Raw genomic sequence first — 25,283 nt, 5'->3', positions numbered from 1 at the left:
AAACTTTTACTACACAAATGCCATTTGTATTAAAGAGGGAAGACTGATTTCTGGTATTAAAGTGGTACTGTGCTATTGGTTCATTTGATATTCTCCTCTTGGATATCCTCAAAACCAAAATAAAGAATGAGAAATGGAAACACAAACAACATCTTCCATGAACCTAGCAGACATCTGAAACTTCAAAATATAAATTAAAAAGAACAAGTGCCAAAGTACTGAAGTTCTATCACGTATTAAACAAATGAAGAAAGAAGATGCTTTTTGTTGATGATTTTAGGAAAGGGTGCCAGCACAAATTTCTCCCAAATATAAAGCATATCCTATAGTGAAATATCAAAAGTTTTTTTATTTTTAATTACAAAATGGGGCATATGAGCTGGCAAAAGGAGTACACTTTGCATAACAAAATGTATCAGAAGCTTGAAAGAAAGCAATTATCGCAGAATCACAGATAAAAACTATTAGTGGAAAGAAGTCTGCTTGTGAGGCATCTGAGAGCAGATTTCAACTGCTTCCCTTGGTCAGCCAAAAATGGGAAAAAGGAGGTAGGTAAAGAAAAGAATTCATCCCTACATAAAACAATGTGTCATTAAGATTGTTAGCCTGAGATACAGTCATGTACTCTATCTCATAGAACATCACTTAAGTTTTTTAACCAATAAAAACTGATCTTAACTAAAGAGTAATAATAAAAAAGGAATAAGAACAGAATATGTTTTTTTAATTACCATAAAAACAGGGAGAAAAAAAGGAAAGAAATTACAAAGGATAAACATCAAACACTTGCCATGGGACAGTCAAAATTGTGGCCCAAAAATATTGCTGTGAAGTTAAGAATCTCAATGAAACAGTTACCTCTATAAACTCAGGTATTAAACACAACTAAAAGTGCTCAAGGAAGACAGAATAAGAAAACATAAGAAGCTAAAATATTAACCTGGTGCCTTTAAATAGATGCAGAAAAAGCATTTGACAAAATACAGCATCCTTTCTTGATAAAAACCCTCAAGAAAGTAGGGATAGAAGGAACATAGCTTAACATCATAAAAGCCATATATGAGAGGCCCACAGCTAATATCATACTCAATGGGGAAAAACTGAGAGCTTTCCCCCTAAGGTCAGAAACACAACAGGGATGTCTACTTTCACCACTGTTGTTCGACATAGTATTAGAAGTCCTAGCCTCAGCAATCAGACAACAAAAAGAAAAAAGGCATCCAAATCAGCAAGGAAGAAGTAAAACTCTTCGGAGATGATATGATACTCTATATGGAATACCTGAAAGATTTCACCAAAAAATTGCTAGAGATGACACATGAATTCAGCAAAGTTGCAAGATATAAAACCAATGCACAGAAATTGTCTGCATTTCTATACACCACTAATGAAGCAGCAGCAAGAGATATCAAGGAATCAATCCCATTTACAATTGCACCAAAACCCATAAAATACTAGGAATAAACCTAACCAAAAAGGTAAAAGATCTGTATGCTGAAAACTATAGAAATTTATGGAAGAAATTGAAGAAGGCTCAAAGAAATGGGCAAACATTCCATGCTCATGGATTAGAAGAAAAAATATTGCTAAGATGTTGATACTACCCAAAACAATCTACACATTCAATGCAATCCATATCAAAATAACACCAGCATTCTTCACAGACCTAGAACAAACAATCCTAAAATTTGTATGGAACCATAAAAGACCCCTGAATAGCCAAAGTAATGTTGAAAAAGAAAACCAGAGACACCTGGGTAGTTAAATAAACACCATAATGTAATAACGTTAATAAATAAAAGTTTAAAAATTTGTAAAATAAAAGAAAAAGAAAAAGAAAACCAAAGCTGGAGGCATCACAATTCCAGACTTTAAACTGTATTACAAAGCTGTAATCATTAAGACAGTATGGTACTGGCACAAAAAGAGACACATAGATCAATGGAATAGAATAGAGAACCCAGAAATGGAACCGCAAATATATGGTCAACTAATATTTTACAAAGCAGGAAGGAGTATACAATGCAATACAGTATTTTCAGCAAATGGTTCTAGGAAAAAAGGACAGCGAAATGCAGAATGAATCTGGGCCACTTTCTTATACCATACACAAAATATTTCAAAATGAATTAAAGGCCTGAACGTGAGACAGGAAAATATCAAAATCCTACAGAAGACAAGCAGCAACTTCTTTGACCTTGGTCACAGCAACTTCTTACTTGATATGTCTCAGAAGACAAAGGAAATAAAAGCAAAAATGAACTATTTGGACTTCATCAAACTAAAAAGCTTCTGCACAGTGAAGGAAACAATCAACAAAACTAAAAGGCAACCAACAAAATGGGAGAAGATATTTGCACATAACATATCGAATAAAGGGTTAGTATCCAAAATCTATAAAGAACTTACCAAACTCAACACCCAAAAAAACAAATAATCCAGTGAAGAAATGGGTAGAAGACATGAATACAGACTTTTCCAAAGACATCCAGATGGCTAACAGACACATGAAAAGATGCTCAAAAAACCAATAAAGATCTCAAATCAACAACCTAACATTATATCTCAAGGAACTAAAAAAAGAACAAATTAACCCAAAGTTAATAGAAGAAAGGCAATATTGGGGCCCCTGGGTGGCTCAGTTGGTTAAGCGCCCGACTTTAGCTCAGATCACGATCTCACAGTTTGTGAGTTTGAGCCTCTCATCAGGCTCTGCACTGACAGCTCAGAGCCTGAAGCCTGCTTCAGATTTGATTCTCTTCTCTCTCTCTCTCTCTCTCTGTCTCTCTCAAAAATAAGATAAAAACATTTTAAATGTTTTTAAAAAGAAGAAAGAAAATATTAAAGATCAGAGTAGAAATAAATGAGAGACTAAAAACACAATAAAAAGATCAATGAAACTAAGAGCTGTTTTCTTTTTCAAGATTGACAAAATAGAAAAACCTTTGGGTAAACTTACCAAGAAGATAGAGGACTCATATAAATAAAATCAGAAATGAAAGAGGACATACAATTGATAGCACAAATATACAAGGAAAACAAGAGACTGCAATGAACAATTATATGCTAAAAAATTGGACAACCAAGATGAAATACATAAGTGTCTAGAAACATACAACCTGCCAAGGCTGAATGATGAAGATATAGAGAATCTAATACATCCCAATAAACAAAAGTCCAGAACCAGATGGATTAACTGGTGAATACTTCCAAACATTTAAAGAATAACTAATGCAAATCCTTTTCAAACTCTTCCAAAAAATATAAGGAGGGAATATTTTTAAAAACATTTTCCAAGGCCAACATTACCCTGATATCAAAACCAAGCATACTTCAAGAATAGAAAATAGTAAGCCAATATACTTGAAGAATGTATATCCAAAAATCTTCAACAAAATATTAGCAAACTGAGTTCAACAATACATTAAAAGAATCACTCACCATGATCAACTGGGATTTATCCCTACAATGCAAGAAGGTTTAACAACCACAAATCAAACAATGTAGAATAGAATTGAGAGCCCAAAAATAAATCCATGCATATATGGTCAATTAATTTATAACAAAGGAGCCAAGAATACAAAACGGGGAAAGAATATTCCCTTTGGTAAATGGTGTTAGGAAAACAGGACACCCACATGTAGAAGAATGAAACTGGACCCCTATCTTATAACTTACACAAAGGCTAACTCAAAATAAATTAAATACTTGAATGTAAGACCCAAAACCATGGAATTCCTAAAAGAAAACATAGGCAGTAAGCTCCTTGACATTGGTCTTGGCAATGATTTTTGCATCTGACATCAAAAACAAAGGCAACAAACACAAAAATAAACAAGTGGTATCACATCAAACTAAACAGCTTCTGTTCAGCAAAGGAAACCATTAACAAAATGAAAAGGCAACCTACTTAATGGGATAAAATACTTGCAAATCATCTATCTGATAACCACTTAATATCCAAAATACCTAAAGCACTCATACAACTCAATAGCAAAAAAAAAAAAACAAAAAACAAAAAACAAAAAACAAAAAACCCAAATAGCTGATTAAAAACTGGGCAGAAGTTCTGAATAGACATTTTTCCAGAGAAGAAATATAGATAGGGAACAAATACATGGAAATATGCTCAACATCACTAATCATCCAGGGAAATGTGAATCAGAACCACAATGAGATATCATCTCGCACCGGTCAGAAAAACAAGAAATAAGTGTTGGTGATTATGTAGAGACAAGGGAACACAGTGTTGATGGGAATGTAATATCTGTGGAACCACTATAGAAAACAATGCAGAGGTTCCTCAAAACATCAATAATAGAAATACCATATGATCTAGCAATTCCACATCTGGGTATTTATCATACAAAAATTAAAACACTAACTCAAAAAGATATACACACCCCCATGTTTATTGCAGCATTATGCAATAGCCAATGTATGAAAACAACCTAGGGGTCCATTGATGGATGAATGGATAAAGAAGATGTGCTATATATAAGAGAATTTAAATATTTCAGCCATAAAGAAAAATGAAATCTTGCCATTTGTGACAATATGGATGGACCTGAGCGCATTGCACAAAGTGAAGTAAGTCAAATAGAGAAAGACACCACATGATCTCACTTATATGTAGAATATTTTTTTAAAAAGTTAAAAACCAACAACAAAAAACAAAGCTCAGAGATACAGAGAACATACTGCTGGTTGCCAGATTGTGGGGGGGGGGGTATGTAGTTGGGGGTTGGGTGAAATAGGTAAAGGGGGTCAAAAAGTATAAATTTCTAGTTACAAAACAAATAAGTCATGGGGATGTAACACACAGCATGGTGACTATAATTGATAATACTGTATTCATATATGAACATTGCTGACAGTAGATCTTAAAAGTTCTCATCACAAGAAAAAAAATTGTTACTAAGTGTGGTATCGCATGTTAACTAGACTTATTATAGTGATTTTTTTCACAATATAGAAAAATATCAAATCATTATGTTATATACATGAAACTAATATAATATTATATGTCAATTATACCTCAGTAAAAAAAAGAAATCATAAAGGAAAAAAACAACCAAAAAATAATAATGAACACTTAGAAAAAAAAGAGGGGGAGAAAAATCTATGAGCACCCCTAAATGGGTAAATCCTAAACTGATACAATGATAGTTTTATCCTGAGTATGGTTATTCTCTTATCTTCAGTCATTTCTCATTGCCTTTTTAAAGATGTTCAAAAGAACATAGGGAAACATATTGAGCTAGCATCCCTGGGGGCCTGTGTGGGGTGGATCTTACACCTTTTTTTGGTAATCTTTATTTATATTTGAGAGAGAGAGCACAGGTAGGGGAGGGGCAGAGAGAGAGAGAGAGGGAGAAACAGAATCTGAAGCAAGCCCCTGGCTCTGAACTGTCAACACAGAGACTAATGTGGGGCTCCAACTCACAAACCATGAGATCATGACCTGAGCAGAAGTCGGACACTTAACCAACTGAGCCACCCAGGCACCCTGGTGGGTCTTAGGCCTTTATGAAGGTTTTACCTACACAAATTCCACCACATGTTCTGAGGGAAAATTGGGGAGAATCCTCAGTAACTTTCTGTTACAGGTGAATTGCCCTCCCCCAATTCATATATTGAGGTCCTAACTTCCAGGACCTCAGAATGTGACTATATTTGGAGACAGGATTTTTAAAGAAGTAATTAAGTGAAAAAGAGGTCAGTAGGGTAAGCCATAATCCAAAATGAGTAGTGTCTATAAAAAAATGGAAATTTAAATACATACAAGAATAGAGGAAAGACCATGTGAAGACACAAGGAGGAGAAGATGACCATCTACAGGCCAAGGAGAGAATCTCAGATAGAAACAACTCTGTGGGCACCTTGATCTTTGACATCTAAGCGTCTAGAATTTTGAAAAGATACATGTCCATTGTTTAAGCACCTAGTCTGTCGTGTTCTATTATTGCAGGCCAAGGAAACTAGTACAGATTTTGGTACTAAGAAATGGGGTACTGCAGTGACTTGTTATTAGTTAACAAATACCTAAAGATATGGAAGTGGCTTTGGAACTGGGTAATGGGTAGAGGCTGGATGAACCTTGAAGTACATGCTTTAAAAAAAAAAAAAGCCTAGATTTCCTTGAAGGGAATGTAAATAGAAATATGGACTTAAAGGCAATTTTGGTGAGAGCTCAGAAAAATATGAGGAGAGCTGGAGAGAGAGCTTGTATCATCATAGAGAATAAAAATGTCATCATAAACAGGTTGTTGTTAGAAATATGAATGTTAATGATGCTTCTGATGAGATCTCAGGTGGAAATGAGTAAATGTTATTAGAAAATGGAAAGGAAAGTTGATCCTTCTTATAAAATGGCAAATAACTTGGATAAATAGAGTTCTAATATTTTGTGGAAAGTAGAACTTGCAATTGATGAACCTCAATATTTAGATGAGGAGATTCCTAAGAAAATGTTGATGGGCATGGCCTGGTTTCTCCCTGTTCCTTATAGTGAAATATAAGAAGACAGAGATAAATTGAGGAAGGAATTTTTTTAATATGAAATTTATTGTCAAATTGGTTTCCATACAACACCCAGTGCTCATCCCAACAGATACCCTCCTCAATACCCCTCACCCACACTCCCCTCCCTCCCACCCCCCATCAACCCTCAGTTTATTCTGTTTTTAAGAGTCTCTTATGTTTTGGCTCCCTCCCTCTCTAACCTTTTTTTTTTTCTTCTCCTCCCCCATGGTCTTCTCTTAAGTTTCTCAGGATCCACATAGGAGTGAAAACGTATGCTATCTGTCTTTCTCTGTATGACTTATTTCACTTAGCATAACACTCTCCAGTTCCATCCACATTGTTACAAAAAGCCATATTTCATTCTTTCTCATTGCCAAGTAGAATTCCATTGTGTATATAAACCACAATTTCTTTATCCATTCATCAGTTGATGGACATTTGGGCTCTTTCCATAATTTGGCTATTGTTGAAAGTGCTGCTATAAACATTGGGGTACAAGTGCCCCTATGCATCAGCACTCCTGTATCCCTTGGGAAAATTCCTATCAGTGCTTTTGGTGGGTCATAGGGTAGATCTATTTTTAATTTTTTGAGGACTCCACACTTTTCCAGAGAGGCTGCACCAGTTTGCATTCCCACCGACAGTGCAAGAGGGTTCCCGTTTCTCCACATCCTTGCCAGCATCTATAGTCTCTGAATGAAACTAGACCACTTTCTTACACCATTCACAGAAATATACTCAAAATGGATAAAGGACCTGAATGTGAGACAGGAAACCATCAAAACCCTAGATGAGAAAGCAGGAAAAAACCTCTCTGACCTCAGCCGCAGCAACTTCTTACTTGACACATCCCCAAAGGCAAGGGAATTAAAAGCAAAAATGAACTATTGGGACCTCATGAAGATAAAAAGCTTACTCACTGCAAAGGAAACAATCAACAAAACTAAAGGCAACCAATGGAATGGGAAAAGATATTTGCAAATGACCTATCGGACAAAGGGCTAGTATCCAAAATCTATGAAGAACTTACCAAACCCAACACCCAAAAAACAAAGAATCCAGTGAAGAAATGGGAAGAAAACATGAATAGACGCTTCTCTAAAGAAGACATCCAGATGGCCAACAGGCACATGAAAAGATGCTCAATGTCACTCCTCATCAGGGAAAGACAAACCAAAACCACACTCAGATACCACCTCACACCAGTCAAAGTGGCTAAGAGGAAGGAATTGCTAAGCAAAAAAGGAACATGGGGCACCTGGGTGGCTCAGTCAGTTAAGCTCAGGTCATGATCTCACAGTCCATGGATTCAAGCCTCACATCAGGCTCTGTGCTGACAGCTCAGAGCCTGGAGCCTCCTTCGGATTCTGTGTCTCCTTGTCTCTCTGCCTCTGCCCCACTCATGCTCAGTCTCTCTCTCTCTCCCTCTCTCTCTCAAAAATAAATAAACATTAAATTTTTTTAAAAGGAACCAGAACCTGAAGATTTGTAAAATTCTTGGCCTATGTATATTGTAAAACAATGAGAAAGTGTGATTACAGAATATCGAGGATGTGGCTGGACAATCATTTGCTACAGAGGTTGTTGGTGTATGGCTGATGGATCCATTCAGCCATATCAACAGAAGCCAGAAATAGAGATGGAGCTATCTAGGAAAGATGTAAGGATGACCCTCTTGTCTAATGGCTTGGACTCCCATGAATTGTACAGGAGGCCAACAGATTTTTAAAAATTTCATTCTAGCAGAAATGCTACTTGCTTGGACTGAAGGTGGCAGAGCTGAGACAAAATGAAGGAAAGATGTCAGACTTCTGAGATGCTACAGGATGTGTCAATAGAGCTTGTCACAGACTTTGAGTCTGGAGTTCTCTCTTGTCCAGCAAGAGAGCAGATGCAGAATTGAATACGAGAGAAGCTAATGTCTGGGAGGAGACAAGAGCCCCAAACTGGGGTTTTGTCTCTGTATTTATTGAGCTTTCAAGGTTTTACATTTGTGGTGAACATACAGAAGAAAACAAATAAGATAGTGACTATTAACTTGTGTGTGTAAGAAGCAAAGGGTTTTGGGGCGGGCGGGTGGTGAGTGGTGTTTGAAGTTGAGATTAAAGCACAATGATATATTGGCACCAGATGCCAGATGGACAGTTTCTCTGTGGGCGATACAGCCAAGTAGCTGTTATCTCTAAAGTTTAAGATTGCTGGAGCATGCTGCCTCAAGGTTAACAAGGCACCCTTTTCACTAGCTAATCTTGGGTGCTTTGGCCCATAGCTTTCTACCTCTAATTTTTCTTGGTCATTTTCATCCTGGGGATGCGGCTTTTCACCCTAAGCCTTGTTTTGCTTGATGACTAACCTTGGGCGCTTTTGCCCTGTGGCAGTTTTCTGCTGTAAGCCTTGTTAACCCATTGGTGCAGGCATACAGAATTCTTAAACTTATTTCCCACAAGAGCTATGGGGCTACAAACATGCATTACCCTTCAAAAAAAAAAAAAAGAGGAATGACCCTGAAGGTGGTTGAGAGGTCAGCAGGCCAGCATTACTACTGTGGGAACAGAGGGCATAGGCTCAGTGGATGAGGATGTCATGTCTTTTTCTTGGTTCCAGAGGAGTCAGGACCACTGCGCAGGGCTGAGGATGTGGGGCTGTCACCCAGGTGGACCTGAAAGGAGGCCCACCCTGGTAGACACAGAGAACAGAGAATTATTATTGTCTTAAAATCTAATTATTATTCTGAAGCCTTAAAATCTAATGTAATTGACCCTAAAAGGTTTTGTACTTGTTTAGGAACCGTGACCCCTTTCTTCTTTTCAATTTCTCCCTTTTCAAATGAGATTGTCTGTCCTATGTCTGTCCTACATTGTATTTTGGAAGCAGATAACTTGCTACCTGGTTCCACAAGTTCACACTTGAAGAAGCACTTTACCTAGGATGAATAATATCTGGAGTATCATCTCTACCTGACTTAGATGATATTTAGATGAGGTTTTGGACTCAGAACTGATGCTGAAATGAAAAAAAAATTGGACGTTGGGTCTCCTGGGATGAGGTTAATATATTTTGCATGCAGAAGGACCTGAATCTGGGTGAGGGCAGAAAGTTATGGGCTGAATTGTGCCACCACCTCCCCCCATTTATACTGAAATTCTAATCCCTAGTACCTCGGAATATGACTATATTTGGGAAAAGTGTATTTAAACAGGAAAATGTTTAATTTTAGGTTAAATGTTTTGGAAAATGTTTAGTTAAGATTAAATGAAATTATTAGGGTGGGCCCTAATCCAATACCACTAGTATCCTTATAAGAAGAGATTAGCATTCAGACATACACAGAGGGACAACTTTGTGGCAATGCAGGGTGAAGTCAGCCACTTACAGGCCAAGGAGAACAGCCTCAGAAGAAACAAATCCTTCTGACATCTTGATCTCAGATTCTAGCCTCCAGAACTGTGAGAAGATAAATGTTGTTTAAGCCACCAAGTCTGCAGTACTTTGATTTCATTCCTGGTACTGGTTGGGGAAGGGGAGCAGCAGCCACTACCAAATCTCCCACAGCCCTCATTTCTAGGGAACAAAAGCCTTAATCTGCAGAGACAAGAGCAAGAAAAGCTGTCATCTTAGGGCACTGGTGAAAACCTGCTTCCTGGAAACAGAAGCAGGAAAAAAAACTACAAAACAAACCACTAGTGTTGGGAGAAGAGTAAGAAACTATGCAGGGCCTGGAACTACAGCTCAGGGAGAAACAGGAGCATTTGCAAAGGTCAGCCCCTCAGACCCAGGCACATGGTGACTAAGACCAAGGCTCAACCAGAACATCAGGGAATGCATTCCTTCCCTCACCATCAGGCTAACCAGTGTAGAGAATAGATAACATGCAGTAGAGCTAGCAGTGCTGAGAAGAACAGACTCTCTCTGGGGTACAATGCAAAGGGAAGAACCAAAGCCAAGGGGAGCTCAGACATAGAGATGGTACTAGAGGAATTTGAAGCCTATGATGCAAGGAGGATAAACTTAGCGATAACAAACTTCAAATTTAGCCCAATTCCCTACTAAATTAACACAAAAGCCCCACATTAAAAGCCTAGCAGGGGGCACCTGGGTGGCTCAGGCGGACTCTTGATTTTGGCACAGGTCATAATATCATGGCTCATCAGTTCAAGCCCTGTGTTCGGCTCTGTGCTGACAGTGCACAGCCTGCTTGGGATTCTCTCTCTTCTTCTCTCTCTGCCCCTCCTCCATGCATTCTCACTCTCTTTCTCTCTCTCTCCCTCTCTCTCAAAATAAATAAATAAACTTAAAATAAAAAGCCTAGCAGAAAGACATGCTTATGTCGAAGACAATATCTATGTCCCACACAAGATGTTCCATTTTCATTAAAAAACTATGAGTCATACGAAAAGGCAAGGAAAAAAACATACTTTGAAGAGACAAAGCAATAATCAAGAACAGTCTCAGATAGGACACAGATGTTGTAATTAAACAGTGAATTTAAAATAGGCATTTATCCACGGGAGATGGGTGTGCTGGTTCGAAGGGACACATACACCCCCATGTTTATAGCAGCACTATCAACAATCGCCAAAGTATGGAAAGAGCCCAAATGTCCATCAATGGAAGAATGGATAAAGAAAATGTGGTTATATATATATATATATATATATATATATATATATATATATATTAAATGGAGTATTACTCGGCAATCAAAAAGAATGAAATCTTGCCATTTGCAACTATGTGGATGGAACTGGAGGGTATTAGGCTAAGTGAAATTAGTCAGAGAAAGACAAAAATCATATGACTTCACTCATATGAGGACTTTAGGAGACAAAACAGATGAACATAAGGGAAGGGAAACAAAAATAATATAAAATCAGGGAGGGGGGCAAAACAGAAGAGACTCATAAATATGGAGAACAAACTGAGGGTTACTGAAGGGGTTGTGGGAGGGGGGGATGGGCTAAATGGGTAAGAGGCACTAAGGAATCTACTCCTGAAATCAATGTTGCACTATATGGTAACTAATTTGGATATAAATTTAAACAAATTTTAAAAATGTTAAAAAATATAAAATAATGATGGTTAATATGATAAAGGTTGCAATAGAAACAGGTAGATACCATGCAAAATAATATGGGTAATTTTAGCTGAGAGATGGAAGCTATAGGAATGGAATTGAAAAACTAGAAATCAAAAACACAGTAACAGAAATGAGGAAGTCCTTCAGTGAGCTCACTGGTGAAGTCAACAAAGGAGAGGAATGAATCAGTGTACTTAAAGAGAAGCTAATAGAAATCAACCAAACTGAACTTAAAAATAAAGAGAAAAAGAGTAGGGGGGAAAAAGAGCATCCAAGCAGTTTGAGACAATATTAAATGATCTAATGTACACATAATTGGACCTTCAGAAGAAGAAAGAGAGAAGAGAGGAAATATTTGAATAAGTAATGGTTGACAATTTTCTAAAATTAATTACAGACACCAAACCACAGATCCATTCTGTGAGAATATCAAGCAGGATAAACTCTAAGAAGCAAACCACACCTAAGTATATTATACTCAAGCTTCTAAAAGCTACAGACAATGAGAAAATTCTGAAGGCAGTCAGAGAATAAAAGACAAATTACCTGCAAAAGCCACAGATAAGAATTAATATCAGAAACCATGAAAACAAAAACAAAAACAAAACAAACAAACAAAAAAAACCCACAATAGAATGTCATCTTTAAAATGAGTGTTTAGGAATATATTATTGTAAGATATTATTACTACATGTGAAGCAGTTCACTATTTGAAAGTACTTTCAGATTAATTTAACATGTATATTTCAAATCCTTGGGCAACAGCTAAAACTTAAAACCTGAGAAAAGAAATTAGTCCATAGAGGAGATAAAATTTAATCATAAAAACTGCTCAATTAACTGAAGGGGGATAAAAAAGGAACATAACAAATGGGACAAATAGAAAAGAATTAGCAAGATGATAGATTTTAATCCAACTATATCAATAATCACTTTAAACGTGAATTATCTAACCATATCAGTTAAGAGACAAAAACTGTCAGGTTACATTTAAAAATGTAATACAGGGGCGCCTGGGTGGCTCAGTCGGTTAAGCATCCAACTTCGGCTCAGGTCATGATCTCACAGTTCGTGAGTTCCAGCCCCACATCAGGCTCTGTGCTGACAGCTCGGAGCCTGGAGCCTGCTTCATATTCTGCGTCTCCCTCTCTCTCTGCCCCTTCCCTGCTCATGCTCTGTCTCTCTCTGTCTCAAAAATAAATAAACATTAAAAAATTTTTTTAATGTAATACATAATTATATGCTATCTACAAGAAATCCACTTTAAATACAAATACTTAAAAAAAGGTAAAAAGTAAAAAGATAAAGAAAGATACAGAATGCAAACACTAACCAAAAGAAAGGTAGAATAGCTATATTTATATCAGCCAAAGCAGACCTCAAAACAAGGAACAGAGGGACGCCTGTGTGGCTCAGTCAGTTAAGACTCCAACTCTTGATTTCAGTTCAGGTCATGATCTCATGGTTCATGAGATTGAGGCCTGTGTCAAGCTTTGCACTGACAGCATGGAGTCTGCTTGGGGTTCTCTCTGTCCCCCTCTCACTCTGCCCCTCCCCCACTCACTCTCTCTCAAAATAAATAAACATTTTTTTAAAAACAACATTAAAGGAATTCACCCAAGAGATACACAAGTGCTGATGCATAGGGGCACTTGCACCCCAATGTTTACAGCAGCACTTTCAACAATAGCCAAATTATGGAAAGAGCCTAAATGTCCATCAACTGACAATGGATAAAGAAGATGTGGTTTATATATACAATGGAATACTCCTTGGCAATGAGAAAGAATGAAATCAGGCCATTTGCAGCAATGTGGATGGAACTGGAGGGTATTATGCTAAGTGAATCAGGCAGAGAAAGACAGATACCATATGTTTTCACTCCTATGTGGATCCTGAGAAACTTAACAGAGAACCATGGGAGAGGTCAAGGGGGGGAAAATGTTACAGAGAGTGAGGGAGGCAAACCATAAGAGACTCTTAAATACTGAGAATAAACTGAGGGCTGATGGGGGGTGGGAGGGAGGGGAAAGTGGGTAATGGGCATTGAGGAGGGCACCTGTTGGGATGAGCACTGGGTGTTGTATGGAAACCAATTTGACAATAAAATATAAATAAATAAATAAATAAATAAATAAATAAATAAATTTACAAAAAAAAAAAAAAAAAACAAGGAAGGCGTGCACCTGGGTGGCTCAGTTGGTAAGCAGCCGTCTTCGGCTCAGGTCATGATCTCACAGTTTGTTAGTTCGAACCCCAATTTGGACTCTCTGCTGTCAGCACAGAGCCCTCTTCAGATCATCTGTCCCCTCTCTCTCTACCCCTCCCCTGCTTGTGCTCTCTCGGTTTCTCTCTCCTAAAAATATACATTTTTTAAAAACTAAAGGTAGCCATTAAATAATAATAAAGGGGTGAATTCTCCAAGAAAATATAATTCTAAATGTGCATACACCTAAAAACAGAGCTTCAAAATATAGAAGACAAAAATGGATAGATCTGAAAGGGCGAATAAACAAATCTACAATATTTAGAGATATCAACACTCTTCTCTTAATAGTTAATAAAAAAGTGGGTAGAAAATCAATAAGAATAGCAATTACCTGAACAGTAAAATCAATCAACTTGAGTCAATGGAAATTTACAAACAAATGCAAAATACACATTCTTCTCAAATATACATGGAACATTCACCAAAATGACCATATTATGAGCCATAAAACAAACTTTAAGAAACGTAAAAAGAACAGAAATCATATAAAGTATACTCTCAGATTTTAACAGTATTAAAGTAGAAATCAATAACAGAATAATACCTGGAAAATCCTCCAGGATTCAAAAATTAAGCAACATACTTCTGATACATACAATAAAGATTAAGCCTCAGGGGAAATTTTTAAATGTTTTGAAAATTTTTTGAAACATTTTTGAATATGAAAATACAGCATATCAAAATTGGTGGGATATAGCAAAAATAGTGCATTCAGGGAAATTTATAGCCATAAGTGCTCATATTGGAAAAGAAAAAAGTCTCAAATCAGCAATCTAAGCTTCCACTAAACAAACAAACAAACAAACAAACAACACCTAGAAACAGTAAAGCCAATTCAGTCCAAAGGATGCAAAACAGAAAATGTGAAAGATGAGAGAAATCAATGAACCAGAAAACAGGAAAAAATGAAGCGAAAATTTAAAAAGCCAAAAAACTAGTTCTCTGAAGAGACTAATAAAACTGGTAAACTTCTAGTTACACGGACCGAGATAAAAAGATGAAAAGAGAAGACACGAAGTTACTAATATGGGGAATGAAAGAAGGGCCACCACTACCAACAACAAAGACATACAAGGATATCAACAGAATATCACAAACAATTCTGTGACCATTAATTCATAAACTTAGATGAAATAGAATAGAATAAATCCTTGAAAGACATAAACTACTAAAACTCGCTCAAGAAGAAATAATCTAAATGGTGCTACATCTATTAGAGAAAAGAAATTTCTAGTTAAAAGTCTTTTAAAAAAGAAAACTTCAGAGGCGCCTGGGTGGCTCAGTTGGTTAAGCATCTGACTTTGGCGTAGGTCATGATCTTACTGTTTCGTGGGTTCAAGCCCCGCATCCAGCTCTGTGCTGACATCTCAGAGCCTGGAGCCTGCTTCAAATTCTGTGTATTCCTCTCTTTCTTCCCATCCTGACTCATTCTCTCTCTCTCGCTCTCTCAGATAAATAAACATTTAAAAAATTAAAAAAAAAAAAAGGAAACTTCCGGTCCAGACGGTTTCACTGGTGGATTTTACCAAACATTAAATAAGAAATGCTATCAATTCTGTACAATTTCTTCCAGAAAATAGGAAAGGAACCCATTACTCTGATTCTAAAATAAAGACATTTCAATAAAAGAAAACCAAAGACCAATATTCCTCGTGAACATGGAAGCAAAACTTCTCAATAAGACATGAACGAATTGAATCCAGCAGTATATAAAATGATAATACAGGGGCACCTGGGTGGCTCAGTCGGTTAAGCAGCCGACTTCAGCTCAGGTCATGATCTCACGGTCAGTGAGTTCGAGCCCCGCGTCGGGCTCTGTGCTGACAGCTCAGAGCCTGGAGCCTGTTTCAGATTCTGTGTCTCCCTCTCTCTGACCCTCCCCCATTCATGCTCTGTCTCTCTCTGTCTCAAAAATAAATAAACGTTAAAAAAAATTTTTTTTAAATGATAATACAATTGAGTAGGATTATTCCCAGGAATACAAGACTGAATCAAACTTTAAAATTAATGTTAGCCATATTAGTTACAAAGAAGGACATATGAGAAAAACTGCACGAACTTTGGCTTTGTCTATGACCTTAGACATAGGATACAAGAGCATGATCCACTTGGCTATCAAAAGGAATCAGGTACTGATTCATGCTACAGTACAGATGAAAATTAAAAACATCAAGCAAGAAGCCAGATGCAAAAGACTAGTAACTGTATGATTCCATTTATATTATATGTCTAGAAAAAACAAATTTATAGAGATGGAAAGCAGACCAGTGTTTGCCTAGGGCTGGAGATGGCAACAGGGGATTTACCATAAATGAAGATGAGAAAATTCTTTAGATTGTGGGAATGGTTATAAAAATCTATATTGAATTGTATATTTATAATGGGTGAATTTAATGGTGTATAAATTATATTTCAACAAAGCTACTTTTAAAAAAAGTGACAAGAGAAAAAGAACCAACAGCAAAAAAGAGACTTATTACAGCCATTAAAAACTAGATAACCATAGATCCAGCTCTGGCAGAGTCCCTTCTTTTTACTAGGTCAAAAGCTGTGTAGAAATTAGTGAGAAGAGGAAATAAGATCAATTTGTTCTTTAATTAAAACTTGTGTAGGAGGGTATAGGGCACTGGAGGAAGCACCATGGGGCCAAGTGCCATACTCTGCAGGACTGAAGAAGGATTTCCTGTATAAGCGAGAAGAGCAGAGAGGGCTGGGCCTGGAAAGGAAGATTGCATCAGGTCACACCAGGCTTTGCAGGCTATGGCATGGGTTTTGGATTATGCTGGGAACAAAAGGAGACCCAGGAAAGTGTGTTAAGCAGAGGAAACTGTAATCACGTTTGGTCTGTAAGAGCTCGATCCAGCTGTTATGTGGAGAAAGGATATAATCCTCAAAGGCATGGACTATGGTTTGTCCATCCTTGAAGCTATTACAGGGGACCACCCACTGAGAGGAAACTGGAGCTACTCAATCCATGGTTGTTAATGAATTCATGTACAATAGTCATTCATTCCCATAATTTGCAGAGTCTGGCTGAAAAAGGCTGACTCTGACAAAGCTATGTATGAGCCCTCTGTCAGCAATGTATTTAGCCCATTTCTGAGGTCTGTCTTTGGAGAAGAAAAAGAACATCATCTCCCTCTGAATTATGTCACATAATCCCCTCTTCCTCCCTCTGATCATCTCCATAAGGTGCTTCACTAACAGTGGTGATAGAAGCAGGACTTACTCCTCATTCCCCATGACAAAAGGCATAAGCTCCCCAAATTGCTTTGGAACCCAACTGAGGCTCTGGGGAGATGGGGAGCAGGGAAGCAGAAGTCTTTTTGCCAAGCCTGCTGTTCTCACTCAGTACCAGGTGCACAGGCTAAGGAGATTTGGGCAGGCAAAGGAGCAAAGACTCTTCATCTTTAAGACAGCCTTACCTGCACCTGGGAAAGCTGCTTGAAATCATTCATCTGAAATGTGTTCATATTGATGGTGGCCAGAACTATAGAGAGAAGAGACAGGTGCTGAATGAGGTACTGTGACAGTGCCACCAGGGAATGGTTGGAGGCCCACACCTTGTACACAGAAGGAATTTGGGCCAAGTAACAAGGATGAGACACTACTTTTATTCCACTTTGCAAAGTACAAAAGGCTGCCACATATGTCCTGATATCACTGGACACTTGTAAGGACAATGCAAGATAAGAAGGGTAGGTAAGGGGTGCCTGGGTGGCTCAGTCAGTTAAGCGTCCAACTTTAGTTCAGGTCATGATCTCACAGTTTGTGGATTTGAGCCCCAACTTGGGATCCATGCTGACAGTGCAGAGCCTGCTTAGGAGTCTCTGATTGTCCCTCTCCCACCTGCACTTTCTCTCTCAAAATAAATAAATACACTTAATTTTTTTTTAAAGGCAGTTAAAATTAACCATATTTTTTGTAGAAAACTAGAACAGGACAAGATCATATAACTTGATTAGACCTAGGAACTGAACACAGGTTTGCTGACCCAAGTTCAGCACACTTCCCAGTGTACTATAATAATGTGGAGAAGAGGGGCTCAGTTGGTTAAGTGTGCAACTCTTGATTTGGGCTCAGGTCAACTCAATTCTGTGAGTTGGAGCTCACATCGGGCTCTGTGCTGACAGTGCAGAGCTTACTTGGGATTCTTCCTCTTTGCCCTTCCCCTGCTTGCACTCTCTCTGTCTAAGAATAAATATATAAACTTAAAAAATAAATTCCTAGAAAAATAATGTGAGGAAGAGCCACCAAAAAGGAGGGGAGAAAAGTGGTATAAAGAAGTAGCTAGTCTTGAGCTAAGGACTACCTGACAGATACTCCCCTGGGCTCATCTGGCTGTTTATAATACCTTGGTCACTTCCCTCACTATCATCATCTTATGATTCTGGTCTGAACTGTTCTGTTACTTGACTCTCTACAATGAACTCTACTCCAAGTCCACAGTGAGTGGACTTCAAGATCCCAGACTGGGGCTTGGCCTAGGCAGCCTTCCTGACACACATCTATCTTCTGTTTCTCCATGTGGCTCTCCATGTTAGTGGAGAAGACCTGGATTCTAAGCCATGCCCAATACCAATATGAATTCTTAGCCCACAGAAAAATTAAGAAAGACAAAAAAGTGTATTGAGGCCAGAAGAGCTTGTCTGTTTAAAGACAAGAAGGGCAAGGGAGAGAGTTGGGGTTGGTAAGTGGACTCTTCACTTGGACCTTGAGTCCTCATTCATTGTAATACCAAATTTCTGGAGTCCACTTCAATGAACATGGGAGAGACATCAGAGATATAGTTGGTTCTTTCTGAGGCTTGTTGAATATTCAAGCTGGCTGGCGAAGAGCCTCAATTCTTACTCAAAATGAGTCTAAATTTATACCTCCTTCTATGTAGCCTTTTAGCACGTGTTTTGCATCATCCGAGGTCATGAGCAGTTCCACAATCCCTCTTTCCAGCAGGGCCTGTTGGGAAAACTGACAAAATGAATCTACTTCCTTTGCTCCCATGGGAAGAAGGAAACATAAGGAAATTAGGAAACAAATACAGCTTGGGCTTGCTTAGACAGCATGTGAGCTAGAGAGAGGTTTGAGTTTAGAGTCTGACCATCTGCAATTCAGTAAATTAGGGGAATGTTGTTTGGTCTCTGTCTCAGCCTGTGTTGATCCCGGGAACCACAAGAGCAGCTAAGTATGGGTTCTGACATCCATGGCCACTGCCTCAAGGGGAAAAGCAAAAGGCTGAGTTTTATGAGGAAACACTTGAGGGAAACTCTAAATCCAAGAGAAAAAGAGAAGGCTTTCTCTTGAAGGGGAGAGTCCAAGGCTGTGGGGATCGCAGATAAATTTTGTAAAGTTTGGGTCCTACCCAGACACTAAAAGGAAGCAAGGAAGCCTGCCATGGCTTCAAAGAAGGGGGAATCTAATTTGCAAATTATATCTACTAAAGGCAGAGGAGCAGACACATGGCCAGAGGGCAAAAGGACTTTGTGTTTTCTTTGTTAACTTCATGCCTGGCCCTGGGAGAAAAGTCAAGTGGCAAATTCTGAAAATCAAGAAAAAGCAATGCTAGCTGAATGAGATTAATTTGGGGAGATCTGATGTGATGCCCCTGAGAAAAATTAGGGAGGGGAATCCCTCACAGAACTTGTCCAGTACCAGAGGCTACAGCTGCAGGGCCAGAGCCAGGATGTATGGGAAGCCCAACCCTGCCTTCCTTCCTCTCTGGTCACCTTCTTGTTCTTTCTTTCCCATCTGGCAACTCCTCCCCACTGCTTTCCAGACCATCCCACCCAGGGGGTTCTGTGTGGACACAGCCAACATGCAACTCCAAGTTCTGCTCACCAACCTGGAGAGGAGGTCCAGTTTATATAAAACTCATCAGCTTCTTCACTGTGGGAAGTTAGGGACAGGAAGGGGCCCGAACCATCAGAAAGGCAACCAGGCAGGACTGCAGTTATTCCCTGGCCTGAGACATTCCCCCATGGAGAAGCAAGGGCAAGCATGCATTTATGAGGAAAGAGTGTTAGCACTACAGGTCAGGAAGCCACAAGATGAGAGCTATGTTATTAAGTTCATGAAGCATTATTTATTTACTATGGATGTAAATTCACCAGCGCCCAGATTTAAGGAGAATTGTGGGTCATAGAGATAGCAACAGGAAAGAATCAACTTTCCACATCAATTTTTATCTCCTAATGAAGTTATTTGAGGAAACCCTGACAGCTGTGGCAATACTGAAGATTCACAGAGACACTGAACTTGATTTCACATATTCTCATCACCCACAGCACCTACCACAGGATCACCCATGCAACAGGGTCTCAGAAATGCATGCTTGTAAAAGTGTCAGAGTGAGGAAGAAAGCATGTAAATATGGGGACAAATCAAATGTTTCTTACCTTCTGAATATAAGGCATGTAATCTTTATCCTCGGCAAATGAACCATATTCATTCTCCACCTGCACTGCAATGATGGGGCCTCTCTTGCGATACTGAGAGACAAGCAGATCAAGGAAGAGTGTGAAGCTACTGGTGGAAAAAGCCTGGAGTCTCTGGGTTTCCTGCTAAGATCACATATCTGGTGCAGTAAGCTTTGATCCAAGTAGTTACCTCATGTTCCCTCGGTACTCCCTCTCCTCCAGGGCCCAGAGTCAGTCACCTCCAGTTGCCTCAGCTGTTGCACAGAGTCCCACCTTCCCTAGTCTTTGGATTTAAGCAACTCCTACAGTTTTCCCTCTTTTTCTCATACTAATTATCTGCTTAAATATGAATCCCAAACCTACAAACTCCCCTGCTTCCATGCCCACCCTATCTACTTTCCCCAGAATATGAAAGGGGCATCCCTCCCTCCTCCTGTCTTAGGATAATGCCACCACTCATGTATGGAGTCCCACTGCCTCCTACCACCTGCTTGGGAACTTGGCTCTCTGCCCTGTTCCCTCTACCTTCTCTACTTTCAACCTTTCCTTCCAAACCAACTGCCCTCCATCATCATGGAAATTTATTCTGAACCATCACACTAGAGAGAGGGAGAGTAAACATGGACCCCAATCCTGTTCCCCCACCCACAGTTCTCTTGCTTTCTCATTTTAAAGAACCCTGTTTCTTGAAAGAATTACCAGTTGTCTACACTCACTTTCTCTGCTTTCTCACTTTGACTCCACTCCTCAAACCACAATGGTAAGTGTTCCAACGCCATCTTGCCACCTGTCATCAAGAGTGACCTAGTGCTACTGAAATTATAAGTTTGCAATGTTTAACTTAATCTTTCAATGTTCTTCCACACTCAAGTGCAGAAGTCTCTCTTGATACTGAAGGCAGAGTGAGCTCTTGACAGCCTGACCACTTCACCCACCACATGGCTCCTTATTGCCTATGGAGTAAATGCCAATTTTAGAGTGATATTCCCTTTTGTACAATGGGACCCTAGCCCCTGAGTTGGAACAGAAGAGAATGAGTATGTGTAGTGGGTTTTCCTCTACAGCTTCACCTTTTGCCTCTTTCCCACCTCAGATTCTATGCTCCACACCAACTGCACTTCCTCCAGCTCTTCAGACTCTTCATTCTATCTCTTGTCCTCTGGTCTTCACCCATGATGGAGACTCCTGACCATTGCTAATGCCTGCCCACCCTTCAGGTCACTGTTTAAGTTACTTTTTCTGGAGAGCATGCCCTGAACCTTCCTTTCTCCTTGGCTGCTTACCCCTATGAGGGGTGTCCTGCACTTCTTCCACTGAAGCAACTATTCCTCAATTTGTAAGTGGTCATTGCCTCCATGGGACAGGGACAATGTCTGTCCTTCTCTCCATTGGAAGCTAAGCTCCTACACAGCAGCTGGCACATAGCAAGTGCTCAATAATTACTTGTTGAGTGAACCTAAGTATTCCTCATTGATGAAGTGAGAACAGTTGTTTGTATTATTGAACCATATCTTCTCCCCAACATGAAGGGTGAGATTTCTAAAATCCCCGTCACAGGAGAATTCACAGCTGACCTTACAAAACAAACAGGTTGAGAAGAATGAAAGTCCCAAGTAAAAGAGTAAATACACTATAAAAATTATTTAAATACAGTAATTAAAACAATGAAGGTAACCTAATAGAAAACACTAAAATACTAACAATTTAGTAATAATAGGTCTTTTAAATTTCATTTGCACTTATAATTCCTTGCTTCTTAAAAATTTCCTAAGATTTCTCACCTCATGATTTCAGTGGGATATTTATATATTTGCTTTGCTTGCTGCATCTGCACTAATGCTACATGGCATTTGTACTTGTGCTTGAACTTCTAGCCAAACATTCAAAGTCTTTCTAATTTTAAGGCTCAGAGATTTTTGCTCCTACATCAGGCCCCATCTAAATGCCAGAAACATATGGCTTTCAGCCTTTCTTGACTCTGCATAACAGACCCAGAGTTTAATTCTAAAGATGATGCCTTCTTCCTTGCAGCATTGCTCATCTCTCCTAAAGCTATACTACAGAGACATTATTCTTAATCTGTCTTTCCCTTTATTTCTATTCCTAATCTCCTGTTTCTTTTCTCAATAATTATTCCAATAGTAACTCACAATTCACAATTGAGAAGTAGTTATAAAGGGCTAGGTCCGTATCATATTTCCCCCAAAAAGAAGACTCTAATAAACTCTTTATTGGTATTTATAAAAACATAATAACTGTTTTTTATCCCCACTCAAGTTATATCAAGAGATACACTCTTAAAATAAGATATATTTTTATTTAAATGATAACCATGTGTCTCCTCTTGTTTATAAGAAAGTTGTATTTAAAAAAAAAAAAAACCATAATGACCAAATAATTCCTGCCTTATAAACTTCAGGGTATAATATTTGTTTTGTTTTTATAGACTGGTCTTTGGGCTGTGGGTACCTTGCATAAGATGAGGAGACTCCATGAAGAAAGGAAAATGCATGGTATCTGTACTCTTTACATTTATGAAACTTAAACAAACTGGAATGTGAGCAAGAGAAAATATATCCACACAGGTACAAAGTGATATGTGAACCAAGTTACGCATTATAGCATAAATTTAAAAAATCAAATGTCGACAGGAGAGAGGGAAGATGGCGGTGTAGGAGGACGCTGGGCTCACCGTGCATCCTGCTGATCACTTAGATTCTACCTACACCTGCCTAAATAACCCAGAAAACCGCCAGAGGATTAGCAGAACGGAGTCTCTGGAGCCAAGCGCAGACGAGAGGCCCACGGAAGAGGGTAGGAAGGGCAGCCAGGCCGTGCGCCCTCCACGGACTGGTGGGAGGGAGCCGGGGCAGAAGGGCGGCTCGCCGGCCAAGCAGAGCCCCCGAGACTGGCTGGCAAAAGCGGAGGGGCCTGACAGACTGTGTTCCGACAGCAAGCGCGACTTAGCGTTTGGGAGGTCATAAGTTAACAGCTCTGCTCAGAAAGCGGGAAGGCTGGAGGACAAAGGGAGGGAGAGCTGCTGAGCCCCCAGACGACAGAGCTCAGTTTGGCGGGGAACAAAGGCGCTCACCAGCGCCATCTCCCCTGCCCATCCCCCAGCCAAAATCCCAAAGGGAACCAGTTCCTGCCAGGGAACTTGCTCCCTCCGCGCAAACACCCAACTCTGTGCTCCTGCGGAGCCAAACCTCCGGCAGCGGATCTGACTCCCTCGCTGCCACAGGGCCCCTCCTGAAGTGGATCACCTAAGGAGAAGTAAGCTAAGCCTGCCCCTCCTGCCCCCGTGCACCTTGCCTGCCCACCCCAGCTAATACGCCAGAGCCCCAGCACCACAAGCCTGGCAGTGTGCAAGTAGCCCAGATGGGCCACGCCAAACCACAGGGAATCCCGCCCCTAGGAGAGGGGAAGAGAAGGCACACACCAGTCTGACTGTGGCCCCAGCGGTGGGCTGGGGGCAGACATCAGGTCTGACTGCGGCCCTGCCCACCAACTCCAGTTATACACCACAGCACAGGGGAAGTGCCCTGCAGGTCCTCACCACTCCTGGGACTATCCAAAATGACCAAACGGAAGAATTCCCCTCAGAAGAATCTCCAGGAAATAACAACAGCTAATGAAATGATCAAAAAGGATTTAAATAATATAACAAAAACTGAATTTAGAATAATAGTCATAAAATTAATCGCTGGGCTTGAAAACAATATAGAGGACAGCAGAGAATCTCTTGCTACAGAGATCAAGGGACTAAGGAATAGTCACGAGGAGCTGAAAAGCGCTTTAAACGAAATGCAAAACAAAATGGAAACGACGACAGCTCGGATTGAAGAGGCAGAGGAGAGAATAGGTGAACTAGAAGATAAAGTTATTGAGAAAGAGGAAGCTGAAAGAAAGAGAGATAAAAAAATCCAGGAGTATGAGGGGAAAATTAGAGAACTAAGTGATACACTAAAAAGAAATAATATACGCATAATTGGTATCCCAGAGGAGGAAGAGAGAGGGAAAGGTGCTGAAGGGGTTCTTGAAGAAATAATAGCTGAGAACTTCCCTGAACTGGGGAAGGAAAAAGGCATTGAAGTCCAAGAGGCACAGAGAACTCCCTTCAGACGTAACTTGAATCAATCTTCTGCACAACATATCATAGTGAAACTGGCAAAATACAAGGATAAAGAGAAAATTCTGAAAGCAGCAAGGGATAAACGTGCCCTCACATATAAAGGGAGACCTATAAGACTCGTGACTGATCTGTCTTTTGAAACTTGGAAGGCCAGAAAGGCTCGGCACGATATCTTCAGTGTGCTAAACAGAAAAAATATGCAGCCAAGAATCCTTTATCCAGCAAGTCTGTCATTTAGAATAGAAGGAGAGATAAAGGTCTTCCCAAACAAACAAAAACTGAAGGAATTTGTCACCACGAAACCAGCCCTACAAGAGATCCTAAGGGGGATCCTGTGAGACAAAGTACCAGAGACATCACTACAAGAATAAAACATACAGACATCACAATGATTCTAAACCCGTATCTTTCTATAATAACACTTAATGTAAATGGATTAAATGTGCCAACCAAAAGACATAGGGTATCAGAATGGATAAAAAAACAAGACCCATCTATTTGCTGTCTACAAGAGACTCATTTTAGATCTGAGGACACCTTTAGATTGAGAGTGAGGGGATGGAGAACTATTTATCATGCTACTGGAAGCCAAAAGAAAGCTGGAGTAGCCATACTTATATCAGACAAACTAGACTTTAAATTAAAGGCTGTAACAAGAGATGAAGAAGGGCATTATATAATAATTACAGGGGCTATCCATCAGGAAGAGCTAACAATTATAAATGTCTATGCGCCGAATACCGGAGCCCCCAAATATATAAAACAATTACTCATAAACATAAGCAACCTTATTGATAAGAATGTGGTAATTGCAGGGGACTTTAACACTCCACTTACAGAAATGGATAGATCATCTAGACACACGGT

At 39.4% G+C, this 25,283-nt stretch overlaps 1 protein-coding gene across 1 annotated transcript in view; it reads right to left on the bottom strand.

Moving 5' to 3' along the window:
• The window catches only part of LOC122200076 (beta-galactosidase-1-like protein 3), a 58,746-nt gene that overhangs the window by 20,963 nt on the left and 12,500 nt on the right, over window positions 1-25,283 (bottom strand). Inside the window, 3 exon segments of the mRNA XM_042905492.1 lie at window positions 17,297-17,361; window positions 18,746-18,827; window positions 20,264-20,356. Of these exon segments, the coding sequence (XP_042761426.1) occupies window positions 17,297-17,361; window positions 18,746-18,827; window positions 20,264-20,356 (240 nt within the window).

The sequence above is a fragment of the Panthera leo genome, chromosome D1 (genome assembly GCF_018350215.1).
Source record: "Panthera leo isolate Ple1 chromosome D1, P.leo_Ple1_pat1.1, whole genome shotgun sequence".
In the NCBI taxonomy this organism is placed as follows: domain Eukaryota; kingdom Metazoa; phylum Chordata; class Mammalia; order Carnivora; family Felidae; genus Panthera; species Panthera leo.
The sequence above is the reverse complement of the archived record's forward strand: the minus strand, read 5'-3'. Positions and strand labels throughout refer to the sequence as shown.